At 41.3% G+C, this 13852-nt stretch overlaps 3 protein-coding genes across 3 annotated transcripts in view; 1 reads left to right on the plus strand and 2 right to left on the minus strand.

Moving 5' to 3' along the window:
* The first annotated feature begins 383 nt into the window (after positions 1-383).
* On the plus strand, positions 384-3704 carry LOC116703670 (tripartite motif-containing protein 35-like). The gene is made up of 6 exons (XM_032538570.1): positions 384-1558; positions 1783-1878; positions 2426-2656; positions 2740-2762; positions 2858-2976; positions 3136-3704. The coding sequence occupies exons 1-6, from the start codon at positions 1022-1024 to the stop codon at positions 3693-3695; spliced, it is 1566 nt and encodes a 521-aa protein (XP_032394461.1). The 5' UTR covers positions 384-1021; the 3' UTR covers positions 3696-3704.
* A 118-nt stretch (positions 3705-3822) lies between these two features.
* Positions 3823-7216, minus strand: LOC116703694 (C-factor). Its single transcript, XM_032538610.1, has 6 exons — positions 6976-7216; positions 6748-6799; positions 6402-6589; positions 6151-6309; positions 5880-5990; positions 3823-4014 (listed from the first exon to the last, which is right to left on the minus strand). The coding sequence occupies exons 1-6, from the start codon at positions 7162-7164 to the stop codon at positions 3901-3903; spliced, it is 813 nt and encodes a 270-aa protein (XP_032394501.1). The 5' UTR covers positions 7165-7216; the 3' UTR covers positions 3823-3900.
* A 1304-nt stretch (positions 7217-8520) lies between these two features.
* The window catches only part of kcnt2b (potassium sodium-activated channel subfamily T member 2b), a 42179-nt gene continuing 36847 nt past the window's right edge, over positions 8521-13852 (minus strand). The window contains exons 25-30 of the mRNA XM_032538538.1: positions 12777-12878; positions 12595-12678; positions 12383-12511; positions 10787-11132; positions 10274-10358; positions 8521-10154 (exon numbers count right to left, since the gene is read on the minus strand). Of these exons, the coding sequence (XP_032394429.1) occupies positions 10037-10154; positions 10274-10358; positions 10787-11132; positions 12383-12511; positions 12595-12678; positions 12777-12878 (864 nt within the window). The 3' untranslated portion in view covers positions 8521-10036. The remainder of the gene's footprint in view (positions 10155-10273; positions 10359-10786; positions 11133-12382; positions 12512-12594; positions 12679-12776; positions 12879-13852) is intronic.

Here is a 13852-nt window from a genome sequence, read left to right on the forward strand (position 1 = left end):
TAAGAAGCTATTTTGTAGTTTTGTTTCATTCTTTGGAATCTAAATGTAATGAAACTGATGCTATAACACTAACACTGAAAAGAACACATTATTTTGATGGCTTTGTTTTACACTGTTGTCAATGTCCAATTATATTGCAATAATAACATTTGACATGGCAGTCCTTCCTGTTTCTTTTTTTTTTGTTTAAAGATGGGTTTACTTTCAAATTACATTACATTCTAACATAACACTGCGTTGGGTGTGTCAAAATATCTAGTTAGATCAGATGACGCGTGTTTAGCTGCTTTCTGTTTGTGTGTGTTTTTGTTTGAGTGACGATGCTGTGATCCACTGTGAGTGTTTTCCAACATTCTCAGAAACCACCCCTGGCTGTGTTGTGTTTCTTCTCACTCCTGTGTCCTCCTGAAATATACATGACATTTAATGAGAAATCACTTTGACTGTCAGCAGGCCATCAGAGGTAATGTAAATAGATACACCTCAGTAAACTTGATAGTGCTGGTCAAGCTCAGCGGGGTCACCTTCAGGCCTTTGTCCCAATTCAACTCTGAATACCTTTTGCAGTATGTTTAGTTTGTGAATGTTGCCAGGAAGTTTGCAGCTGTTTTGAGTTCTGTATACGTTCTTCCATCACCTGTGTCTTACAGCCATACTTCATATGTTTGTTCTTTTCACTCAAAAAAGGCCAAAAACTGCTAGAGCACTTTCAGCAACATTTATTATTTTGTATTATAAAGAAGAAAAACGAAATTTTTACTCAGCTGGAGTCTGCCCTGTTTCATGTAGTCTTGTTGTGGTTGACAGATGAGGGGGGAGGACATGTCCTTTATTTACTTAAAGTGAGATAAACCTGTTCTTCAAGTCCCTGTTGATATATAAACCCTGGTTGCTTATTAGCAGTGTCCAGATTACTCTGTGGACTCACTGCAATCAGACAGGAGCACCTTTTCCAAACCGTGTACTACGACAAACAACCACAGCTATAAAAGCAGACCCCCTGCTAACACAGGAACCAGCCATGGCCTTGCGCCCACGTGCTTCCTCTCAGCCAGGAAAGCCTTCCTTCCTTCTTCCCAAGGTGGCTTCAGGCGCTCGACCACGGGCTGTTTCCTCACGCCCTGGCTCCATGCTAGAAGAGGAACTGTCTTGTTCTGTATGCTGTGAGATCTTTAAGGACCCCGTGGTGCTCAAGTGCAGCCACAGCTTCTGCCGAGCCTGTCTTCAGCAGTTCTGGAACAAGAAGAAAGCCAGACGCGAGTGTCCCATCTGCAGGAGGAAATGTTCCTTGACAGAGCCCACGGTCAGCCTGGCACTGAAGAACGTGGCCGACACCTTCCTGAGGGAGCAGGATCGCGGGACGGCAGGAAAAGGGGAGGGGGCCCATGGGCCAGTGGAGCAGGGGGGTATAGTGGAGGTGAAGTGCATCACACACGGGGAAATTCTCAAGCTCTTCTGTCTGGATGACTTTGAACCCCTCTGCTGTGTGTGTCACACTTCCAAAAAGCACCAGGGACACAAAGTGTGCCCCTTGGAAGAGGGAGCGCAGGACCTTAAGGTAATGTGTGTTTAGCTGCAGATTAATATGGTTTTAAACAGACTACATGTTTTCAATCATTGATGGAAATGCAACAAAGGATTTTAGCACCACTGCAGTGAAATGAAGGATAATTGTTATTCCTGACATCAGAAACCTTTCTCATTTTAGGCTCTCTGTCAAAATTGTTTTCAGCTCCTAAATTTGATTGTACACTGCATGTTTTGGCACTTTCCCCCCTTAAGGCAGAGCTGAAAAAAGATCTGATTCCTCTGAAGAAAAACCTGCGCAGCCTGTATGAAGCCAAGCAGGAGTGTGATGACACAACTGTGCACATCAAGGTATCAATAAACACAGAGATCCAGGAAAGGACCGGCATGACCGCCGACATGACAGTTGCTTAGGTTGAGCCATGCACTGTTAGTGTGTAAACATGTCAGCCATGTTCTTTAAATAATCCACCTAGTTGCTTTTAGGGTGCTAGTTCTCAGCATGGTTCTTTACTTCTAAAGCTACATTATTTGTTTGCTTTAAAAAGAACACACATTTTGAGGTTTTTGAATCAGGATTGCTTGCTGAACTCAGAATTCCTTTTATAATATAGTGTAATAACACAGTCTGTGTTATAGGATTACTGTGACAAAAAGAGAAAAAGAAGATTCTCACATGCTATAGCTGATACTGTCATGATAGGGTTTTATGATGTTTTTTTTTTATTTTATGGCCAGGGAAATGACTTAATGTACAAATTATTAAGAACTTACTTTTCAAGATATACATAGGTGAGTTAAATCAAAGTAAAGGTAATTTATTAAATTTATTTACGGCATAAATTAGTAGACTATGACTCTGTATCATTTCTGTGAGCCTTATTTCCTCGTGTGCCAGGACCAGACTGAGGCCACAGAAAAGCAGATGAAAAAGGAGTTTGAGCAGCTGCGGGAGTTCCTGAAGAAGGAAGAGACAGCTCGACTTGCTGCCCTGCAGCAGGAGGCCGAGGAGAAGAGAGAGCAGGTGAGGAGAAAGTCAGAAAGCATCACCAGAAGTATCCTCACCTTCTCTCACACTGTCATTGCCATTGAGAATGAGATCGCTTCCAGCGACGCTCTCTTCATTAAGGTAAGTGCTTGTACATTTTTTCTCTCTGAATTCATCTGACCATGCAAACAATTTGTGATACTGTCTTTTTCTCTTGATTTCAGAATTACAGCAACACAAAGAAAAGGTAACTGTTTTATTTTTTGTTCTGTATTCCAGTTTCAGCGTACTAGTTGTTCAGTATTAGTAGGTTCCTGTTTGATTTTTGTTTTCTTCTTACAGAGCACAGATCCCGCTGAATGATCCAGAAAAAGTGTCAGGTGCTCTTATAAATGTGGCCAAGCATGTCAGTTCCCTTAAGTACCATGTGTGGGAGAAGATGGCATCGCTGGTTCAGTACAGTAAGCAATCACTTGACTCTGTGTGTGATGTTTGGCAACATTGCAAAGTGGAATTTTGTGAACCAAGACAGTATAGCTGTTTTGGAGCAGGTCTTATTTAATAGTTTGACCCCAAGGAAGACCAGGATGCAGGAATTAATTTGTCTGTTTTTGTTTCAGCACCCATCACCCTGGACCCCAACACTGCCTACCCTTGGTTGTCCATCTCCCCAGACCTCACCTGCGTCACCAATAGTGGGTGCCTCCAGAAGCTCCCGGACAATCCTGAACGTTTCGGCCACTTTGTGTTCCTGCTGGGCTCGGAGGGCTTCACTTCAGGACGCCACGCCTGGGAGGTGGAGGTGGGAGACAAGGCAGACTGGATGCTCGGGGTGGTCAAGGAGTCAATCGACAGGAAAGGCCGCATCTCGGGCTGTCCCGAGGGCGGCTTTTGGATGATCTCACACTGCGATGGCGACTATTTGGCTATGACGAGGCCCAGCAACCCGCTGCATGTGCAGGGAGAGCTGACCCGAGTCAGGGTGCAGCTGGACTACGACTCTGGGGAAGTGACCTTCTCCAACCCTATCAGCATGCTGCCCATCTACACCTTCACTGACTTCTTCACTGAGAAGATATACCCTTTCTTCTGCCCTGGAGCCAACATCAATGGGAATAATCCCAAACCACTTAAAATCTGCCCTGCCAATGTGGCTGTGTGGAACAGTGCCACGTGGTGATTTGAAGAAGAAAAAAAAAACCTTAGAAGACATAAGTGTATTTCAAATTTAATAAAAACAACCCAATTGTTTATCAAATCATAAAAGTGTGTGTTTTTTGTGTAAAATAAGCAGGGTACAAGCAAAGTAATTAGAACAAGTATTCGTTTATTTCACTTGTGTTTATTTACTGAATGACTGCAGTTTTTGAAGGGGTAGTATGAAGCTACCATGGGATGGATTGGCCTTTATAATCCAGGAAGGCACCGTTTTGCTTCTCCGTCAGGGAGGCCATCACGCTAAGCATCCCCTGCACACTCTCCGGAGGATCAATGTCCGCCTGGTGGTCGGAAACACACAGGTAACACGAAGGCTTGCACGGGAGGTCAATTCTTAAGGATGTAACGTTTTAACCCACAGACCAGCTACATTCACAGTGAAAGCGATAAGTGGTTTATATCAGTTCCCCCCCATCTCAAATATGACAACTGATTCTAAATGATAATGCTGTTCACCCAGATTTAGTTGTAATTAAACTTTTTAGTGGTCACTACTTATTCTTTCATGTTTTGTTAAAAAGCATATTCATTACCAAATTACATCAGTTGTTTGTAATAATCAGTTTAAGTATGCAGTACACAGATCATATTAATCCGAGATAACCAAGGATTTGGGTATGCATTTACAGTATGTATCTGGGTTTTAGTTTTGTATGGTTGATTTAGTGTTCATGTTTATCTACATTTAATGTTGCACCATGACTGAGACCCGGGTGGGGGCTGATGGGGTCTGGGCAACAAGACACTAATCAGCTGAGTGCATGTGGTATAGAAAGTAACGACCCTGGTTCCCTGAGTGACATTTACCATGCAGCACAGGTAAGACATTGAGACATATCAATATCTGTTATGTATTGTTAATGTTCTTGTTTTGTCTGAAGGCAAATATATCGAATACATTGTTCCAAAAGCCAGACTGTCATAAAGACAAAAAAAGGGATGTATTTTTAAAAAAAAAGCAGTGATGTTTTAGTTCCTTGTGTTTCTTTGCATGAATGCTTTTTTAGACAACATGACACCAGTTTGTTTACTAATGATTTATTATTGACTACTAACGTAAACTTGATTTGTCTTTAGCATCAACGTACTGCTCTACAACTTGACCTGTTAAGTTTTACCTTGTTTAAAAACTATGACCATTTAAGGCAACAGGTTTCCATGCAAATTTCTAGTAAAGTCAACTAATAATTCGGAATAACAATAACGATATATATATATATATATATAAACAATATATATATATATATATATATATAAACAATATATATATATATATTATATACACATATAAAATTTCCCATTTTTAATCCTGACCTGTACTTTCACAATCAATCTATATCGGATTTGTGGCAATATGACCCCAGTCTCATCGGAAATGTGATATTCATGTCACTCTATGTTGGCAAGTGAAAGCATGGTAGGATAGCTGCAATCATGGGGTTTCACATGCATCAATACAACGTTTTGGCTATGCAGGGTCACAGCAAAATTGTCAGTGCAAAGCATTTGCAACATTTAAAGGGTTAAAACTAACTTTAGAGAAATGATATGCCTGAATAAAACAAGCCATTGCTGCGTTACATGTCCATTTTACATGGATCAATATTCTACACATAGCTATGGCAGTAGTTATGTCCTTGTAAATTGGATTTTAATCTATAAAACAAAAATGTAATATTAGGTTGGATAAATTTATGAATGCTAATACTGAGCAACATTCCATACAGTATTTCCCTTTTATACAGCTTTCTGTTATACTTGATAATCCATCTTTGCTTTGTTTTGATTATCAATATTTGAATATTGCTTGTTCAGAATGGTATTAGATATTGGACACATTGGATGTGTTAACATTTTAAATTCAGTTCAAAACCTGCAATGTGAATGAAGCTTACTTTGTAAAACAATCTGTCACCATGAGAGTTGCTTAGTTTTCTTAGTTTTTGTCTGTAGATTGTATTGATTCAACAAAAAAATACTGTAGTAGAAACAGCACAATGATTAACATTCAACTCAAAAATGTGTGTGAAATATAAAATCATACAAAATGGTGTTACTTTTGTGTTGTGATTCTCAATAAAGTAAACTAGAATTCAGAGCTGACCTTTCCTCTAAATTGTTTCCTGTGTGAAAACTGCTGACTCACCTCCTCTCCACCCATGTCAGTGCGCACCCAGCCAGGATGCAGCACACAAAACAGGATCTCATCCTTCTTCAGCTCCTCTGCAGCACACACTGTCAGCATGTTCAAACCTGCCTGAGAAGAGATGGAGGAAAAGCAGATAGAGAGGAATTTAGGTAATAATCAGAAAAGGAGCAGATAGACAGAAATTTAGGAAAGCAGCTGTAGCCTACTTAAGAAATGTAACTTGAAGCCTTTCAGTAGCTGGTCATAATGTTAGCAGATTGTCACTCACCTTGCTGATGCGATAGGATGCGGCAGGGAAGAAGGCATACGAATGTAAAGCTTCCATTGAACCCAAAAGTGAGGAGATGCTGACAACGGCTGCTTTGTTGATGGACATCCCGGGCATTCCACTGGCTTTCACTGCGTCACGCAGGTGAGGCAGGAACTCCTAGTGATGAACGCCAGAAATAAAGTCAGCAAGCGAAAACCTTCAATGTACAGTGTTGAAGTTCTGTTGTTTCAGATCTTCCCCTCCCTTACTTTAATTATGTTCATAGGGCCCATGACATTAGTGTTGAAGCAATGTTGCATGTCCTCAGGACTGGTTTCCTGCACAGTGCCTTTGGGCGCGATGCCTGCGTTGTTAATCAGCAGGTTGAGACCACCTGTCCCCACCAAAGAGCCCACCTGCTGGGCACACAGTTTTATGCTACAAAGGTCAGTGGCATCTGACAGAGAGAGATAAAAAAAAAAGTGGAGCCTTAACAGTGGTCAATAGCAGACAGTTAGATAAATATCAGAGCACTGGGCTTTTTATACAGTGGCCTGGCCATGGGAGCAGGACTGAGGGTTTAACAGAACAAAACATAAGACAGAGAGCTTTTACCCAGACGGACAACAGAAATGTTAGGATTCTTCTTTGCCAGTGTTTGCAGGGCCTGTAAATACACAGAAAAAAACGTTTGTAATTCAGCAAAGATTCACACACACTGTTGATCACTTGTCGCCTACTCTCTATTATTGAGCTGTGTAAACTACAGTAAGTACATTTACTTAAAAAAATTAAGCTACCCAGCAGAGCTCAATAATTGACAGAAAAGGTAAAGAGTCTTACCTCAGCTCTGGGTCCATCTGGGTCCCTGCAACAGGCGAAAAGCTTTCTCACTGGACAGGGAGCCTCCAACATTTGCCTAACCATTTCCAGGCCCAGGCCTCTGTTGGCTCCTGTTATAAGCACACTAACTGGTTGAGCTGCCATTTCCACTGCCTCTGTTAGCACAATTCCCTGTCTGAGCTCTTGCATAAAGCCCTTGCTGAAAGTTTGGTCTAAAGCTTGGCCACACCCACATTCTCATGTGTTTATCCAAACCTACAGTCCTATTTAAAAAGTGGGCAGGTCAGAGTGATAAATCAGGCCTGTAGCTCAGATACTGAGAGGTTGTAGCCTTTGCCATAAATAAAAACAAAACAAATTTGCAGCTGGCAATAACATATTCAAAGAAAGAAGCAAATATGGCGATGGTGCCAATGTTAAAACATGCAAGGTGAGGAGAGAAAGTAGGAGCGTAGTTTCTCTTGGCTTTTATAAAGCTCAGAGAAAACTAGTGCAAGGCAAAACAAACAGCAAAGGACTTCCTGATGACAAACATAAAGGAAAAGACCAGTGAGCTAACTGAAAGACACACTCTCCATGTTGAGTATACACATTGAGAGTCATGTTAGACTCATGATCAATGAAACCATCAAGGTAACACAGCTGATGAAGCATTCTGTATTGATTGTAATGGGCATGTCAGAGTGGATGTTTTGGAGTGGGTGTCTTTGAGGTTGTGATGAGCAACACCGGTGCACCTAAAGTAACTGTACCAATGCCATTTCTCTTCACTCTTCCAGTTCATCTCAGGTCCTTGCCACCTTGACATTTTTTTGCTTGCTACTTCTCCATTGTTGGACAACACCTCAGCAAAGACAATAAGGTGGGACACAGAGGACTGATAAAGAGCTTCCTCGCATGGTGTAACACCAATCACCTAAAGTTCAATATCAACAACAATACCAAAGAGCTGGTGGTGGACTACCAGAGGATCAGGAGGCTCACTGCTGTGGTGGTGGCGGCATCTAGGCTGGTGAATCTGGCAGACTTCAGAGGCTGGTTAGGTAGACCAGCTCTCTGCTCGGCGGCAAACTGAACAGTCTTGAGAGGATGAAGGACACGATCAAAGCCATCCTGGATAACACCTCTGGCCTTGTTTACAATGACCTGTTGCAGATGGGCGACTCATTCAGTGCCCACTGCCATCAGACTGCACAATTAGCAGCGGAGACCACAGCTTATAGTTTCTATTTTTTTACCTTTATTCTTATTTTTTTGTTTTATATCCTCTTACTATTTTAAATTTGTGTTATCCTCGTGCTGCTGCAACAACCCCTCTGAGGATTAATTAAGGCTTATTATATGTTGCGGTATTGTATGGTTTTTGGTGAGCTTGGGGACATTGCAGTATAAATTAAAGTTATTTAGAGTGAGTTATAAACAGTGTTCATGTATCGAAGCAAAAATAGCTCAGGAACAATCAATTAAGTACTTAATTATTAATGACTTCTTTGATGTTAAAGCTGCACAAATTGACACCAGAACAGCAATAAAGCAATGGCAAGCTATAATGACTGAGTTTAATATGTACATATTTTTCATCTGTGATAATGGCACTAAAGCTTCAGCAGTGGTGTTGGCAGGAATGCAGGTTAGCATTCCCACCACATGGCTGCACCGTTTCTGTGTGAAACAGCACATTTAGAATTTCTGACAAAAGATTTACAAAGGCTTCAAAATCCTTTGTAAACAAATGTCATAAATGTCCACCCTAACAAGTAATATACTTAAACATAACTTAAAACCTCAGGTTACTTAAAATCTATGAAAAAAGGTAGACTAGGCTGAACAAACAGAATAATGTCCACTGGCACATTGTTCACTTGTTTACAGAGAAATTCAATTTGTTTTCTTCCTGAAAACCAAATGATGTCATGTATTTTAATACTTAATTAGCAAACAAATTACTTGTTGAAGTGGATATTTATCATGCAATAAATACAGCAACTATGAATTGTAAAGCTTATAAACAGGCTTTAAAACTGACAGCTGAATCAACACCTCTCTGACAGGTCTCTAAACCATTGCATTATAAGCTTCACAAAGGTAGTCTTCATTGCAGGGCTATTGGACTGGATGGCATTATGTTATGGTATGTGGTCCTGTTAGTTTGTCAATCTCCTGCATATCTAACATGCACGTCAGAAAAAAAACAAGCTGGTGGTAGGACGGCTCGCCCAGAGAGGGCGGGACTTTAAGAAACAACAGGCAAACCATAAAATTAGGAACAGATTTGCTCTAAGAGGACTCACATAGCTGAAGACAATAACACACTTCAGACAGCAATGTGACTAAATGCCCTGCACTGACTATGCATGCTGTCTGTCAATTATTGAGACTGATGCTCTTTGGATTCCTCCTATGCTGGTGAGCGTAAAACAAACAAATGTGTGCGTTTGACTGTGTAAGCAACAGGTAAAAAGTTTCAAAAAGGCTTTATGAAGACCAAAATGAAAAGGTTGTGCACTGTAGTGTCACTTTCAAATACTTCAAACATTAAGTCTGACAAAACACACCTACAACACAAAGAAGGACACAAAAATACATCCCTTAACTTTCATTTGGCAGCAGATTCCTTTTGCTGTCCTAATCAATTTGGCAGTGTTTCGCTCTTGTTTCTATTCACAGACTTGAACGCACGTGCACACACACACACACATACACACACATACCCCCCCCCCACACACACACACACACACACACACAGTAGTGTGCAGTACATAACATGCACAGATATAAATACATACAGCTTTTCATTAAATGCACTTCTGTGTCCGCAGCTTTCTGCTTTGAAAATAGAAAGGTGCATAAATAAAACATTCCCATCATTATAGAAAAGGTCCATGCAAGAACGGCACTGATCAGTTCCCCGAGACTGAATGTGAAGAAAATACTGTATGAGGGAGACATGCCGCCTGGCTGCATCCATTTTGCAGCCCACCATTTCTTGATTTCTGTTGTTGTTGTTTCTGTTGTTGTGTCTCCTCTCTCTAGCAGTGTTCTGACAGTATATTTGTCCCTCTCACAGATGGGTGCTGTCCTGCGTATCAAACCTGTGGCTCTCTGGGATCCCGGCGCTGCACTTCCGGCTGTTACCCTGACTGGGTACCAGAGAGAGGGGGTCTGGTCTGATCAGGTATCTGTAAATGGGAAACAGATAAGACAGGAGTGGCAAATAGAATCCTGTGATAGGTTTCATGCCGTGTTCATTTTACAATCAAATGTAATTTATCAATTACATTTGGCATTATGTACTCACACAACATCATGCAGCTCCAGTCTGGTGTCTGGAGAAGGGTTGATGAGGATATAAGACAATCTGTTCCCTTGGTCTGTCATCCCATCTGACACAGGAAGAATAGAGATGAGTGATGCAGGAAATAAAATAGACACAGGATATACAGCAGGCTGTGCAACTTCCGTACACACAGAATAGAGGCTTTGTTACTGTGAGAAAGGAATTAAAATTTAGATCAAAATGGACACAAGCAGCAACAACAACTGAGGTGGAAGAAGTACCCAGATCCTTTCCTTAAGTAAAAGTACCAATACAGCAACGTAAAATTACTTTATTACAAATTGTCAGCAAAGTGTATTTCATTTTACAAATACAAATACAACTCTAAAAGTACAAATGTGGAAATCAACCTCAAAGATGCACTGAAGTACAGCATTTGAGCAAAAATACAACTCAGTAATACTACATTCCACCACTAGTAAACTTAAGATCAGGACTACAATACTTTTATACACAAACTACATACAGACTTACTAAATCCAGTTGAAGAAAGGCCCAAGTGTTTCATCCTCGTTTTCACCAAGGCGTTGAGTTCCTGCCTCTCCGAGCGCCTGAACAGGGTCAGTCTCTGCTGGTTGATCCTCTCTGCCGCACTGCCTGCACCTCCCTTGGCCCCGCTGGAGCCCCGACCCCCCTTCCTGCTCAGCCGCCGGGCCCACTGCATGCTTTTTCTTCTGAGCAGCGGGTGGTCTGAGGAGTGGGAGGAGGTGGTGACGGGCTCCGAGGAGGTGGAGTTACGGTGACCACCGCTCCGGGACAAAAGGGGCTCTCTGGGTTCTCTGGTGTCCTCATAGTCCTCCACTGTGATGGATACCTTGGACTGTGACACACAATTATAACCACATATTCACACACACATACAAACACACACACACACATACATGCATATAATGAATAAGCATCTTTGGTGTAACAAAAAAATCTGATGCAGCCTTAATTTCTCTTTAAAAAATGAAGAACATTACCCGCATTGGGAAAAATGTAAATTGTCACGGCATCATGTCTAATATGTAGATTTCCCTCTGAGTATGCAAAAGTCGGTTTTTGTTACTTTTGTATGTCTGTCTCACGCGATGATACATACTTAATAGTCATAACCCAGATCTGACTGTTTCCATATCTGAAACGTGTCTCCATAATTCTGCATCTATCTGTTGACAAAACATGTACACATTGAATTACTGTAGCATTTGGATATATCTGTTTAAATAACCCTTAAAGGGTAATGCTTCACCAAGTGCATGCTCTTGGGGAGAATTTTTGGTCTCTGTTAGTCTATACTGACGAAGTTCCACTTCCGGGATTGTTCAGGTGGATGTCCTTCTTTTTAAGCTGGTATCTCACACCTTCCGCTTTCCTTGTGTTGGCATATTAATCTCTGGTTGATTTATGAGGACTATGTTTACCTGCTCCCAAGATCTCTGCAGGGTAAATCCAGACAGACTAAAACAACTTTTTAATGACGTTCCTTCCTGAGGCTATTTTGCAGAGTCACTGTCATTGTGTCTGGGGCTTTGAGTCACACGATTGCGATTGGTTTAAAGAAATGCCAATAAACCAGAGTATGTTTTTCTTCCATCCCGAAATGTTGTGTGGACTAGCCAGACCCACCATTGCAGTGCTGTGGAGGTAGTTCTGGCAATGCGATATTAGGTCTCTGTAAACTATAGAGTGTGGTCTAGACCTACTCTATCTGTAAAGTGTCCTGAGCTAACTTCTGTTATTATTTGACACTGGGATGAAATTTAATTTAAAAGGTGAGTTTTTAAAGTTGAGAAAATCTTTAGAACGTTTCTAGTTTAAAAAGCCAGCTTTATGTACAGTATCTCATTATCCAAGAGATTTCATTACGTGAAATTGAATTAATCTTGTGACAGTTCAGTCCTCTCTTTGTAGTCTTAGCCCTGCTACAGGTTTTGTTTGTTCCTCCAACTCTTTTGTATTATGGGGTTTAGTGAACATAATGACCTGTAGAGGGTGCTACCTTTAGAGTTAAGGCTTGCTCAATTGTACCAGCCCGTCCAGTGACTTTAACCAGAGGCCAAAAAACTAGTAACAGCCGCAGCTGACCTCAGAGACTGGAAGCTTCTGTGCCTCTGTCCGGTAGATGCCGATGGGAATGTCTCCAGTGGAGGAGCACAGTTTCTGGTAAAGCCTGCCGTAAGTGCGGATCCACAGGTCATCCTCTGTGACTTTCATCTTGAAAACAAACACAATAAATCAGCCTTAGAGCTGCTCCACAGTCTAAACAGACTGGATTGAGGCCAAGGCTGGTTACTTACAGCACAAAGGAAACCTGAGCCAGGCATAGAGTCTAAACCCAGCAGCAGCCTGGTGATGGAGATCATGTAGTCCTTCACAAATGACTGGCAGGAAAACACAGCATATAAGTGAACAGAAATAAATCATATTTGGCAACAGTTTGTATTTTTCAATCAGAGTGAAGAGTTTGTGTTTGAGATACCTGGTAGAGGAGAGTGTCTAGCATGCTGACACTGAACACCTTCCCTGCAGAGAAGGGCAGGCGGAACATAAACACCAGGTTGGACCCCTTCTCCCTTTCCTTCTACAGATCAAACACAAACACACACACACACACACACACACACACACACACACACACACACACACACACACACACACACACATTTTTCCACAATTACACTAGTCTTGGAAGACATGAGAAGATGTGATGGAACTTTCTTAAATCCAAATGTAAGCATCATCGTCAGACCTGAACCCATGAAAGCTTTTTTGTTCTTCTTTTTCCTATCTTTGTTATTTCTTTGACAGAGTCAAGCACCCAGTCCAGCGTGCACTGGACTGAAGGTAACGCAACACTCAGGGCTAAAGTTTTCAACTTGCATGTTTTTTTTAAAGGGGAACTATGCTGGTTTTTTTTTTTAGCTTAATTTACCTTAACTGAACAGCTTCAGAGTCATTGGAATGGTTATATGACTTTTTTTCCGAGTTGAATGGTGGTTGTCTCACTCCCCCCTAGCGCCTGTGAGCATGATGTTGGGTTTGTCTCAGGATGTAACGATTTGCTTCACGGCATCTGCACACATACTCACTGTCACTGCCCGATATGAGTCAAGTGCAGATGTGAGTTACGCATGCGTGACTTTGCAACAAGCAGCCAAAGCATGTCTGAAGAGAACAAAGAAAGGTGTCACTGCCCAATGTGAGGAGATTGCAGATTTGAGTTGTGCATGCATCGCTTTGCAACGAGTGAAGCTGTGAGTTGTGCAAGCGTCACTTTATGACAAGTAGCATATAAGATGGATAGATAGATAGATAGATAGATAGATAGATAGATAGATAGATAGATAGATAGATAGATAGATATTTATTGATCCCAAGAAAAATGGGAAATTACGGTGTTACAGCAGCACATGTCCATCAGTCACACAACACAGAATATAAATATAAATGAGATACTAGGAAAAATATACATACATAAAATATATGTGAAATAATAATAATAGGATTAAAATAAAAGAACAAATATTTGAATATATACAGGATGGGAAAACCAAA

This window comes from Etheostoma spectabile, chromosome 15 (genome assembly GCF_008692095.1).
Source record: "Etheostoma spectabile isolate EspeVRDwgs_2016 chromosome 15, UIUC_Espe_1.0, whole genome shotgun sequence".
Classification (NCBI taxonomy): Eukaryota; Metazoa; Chordata; class Actinopteri; order Perciformes; family Percidae; genus Etheostoma; species Etheostoma spectabile.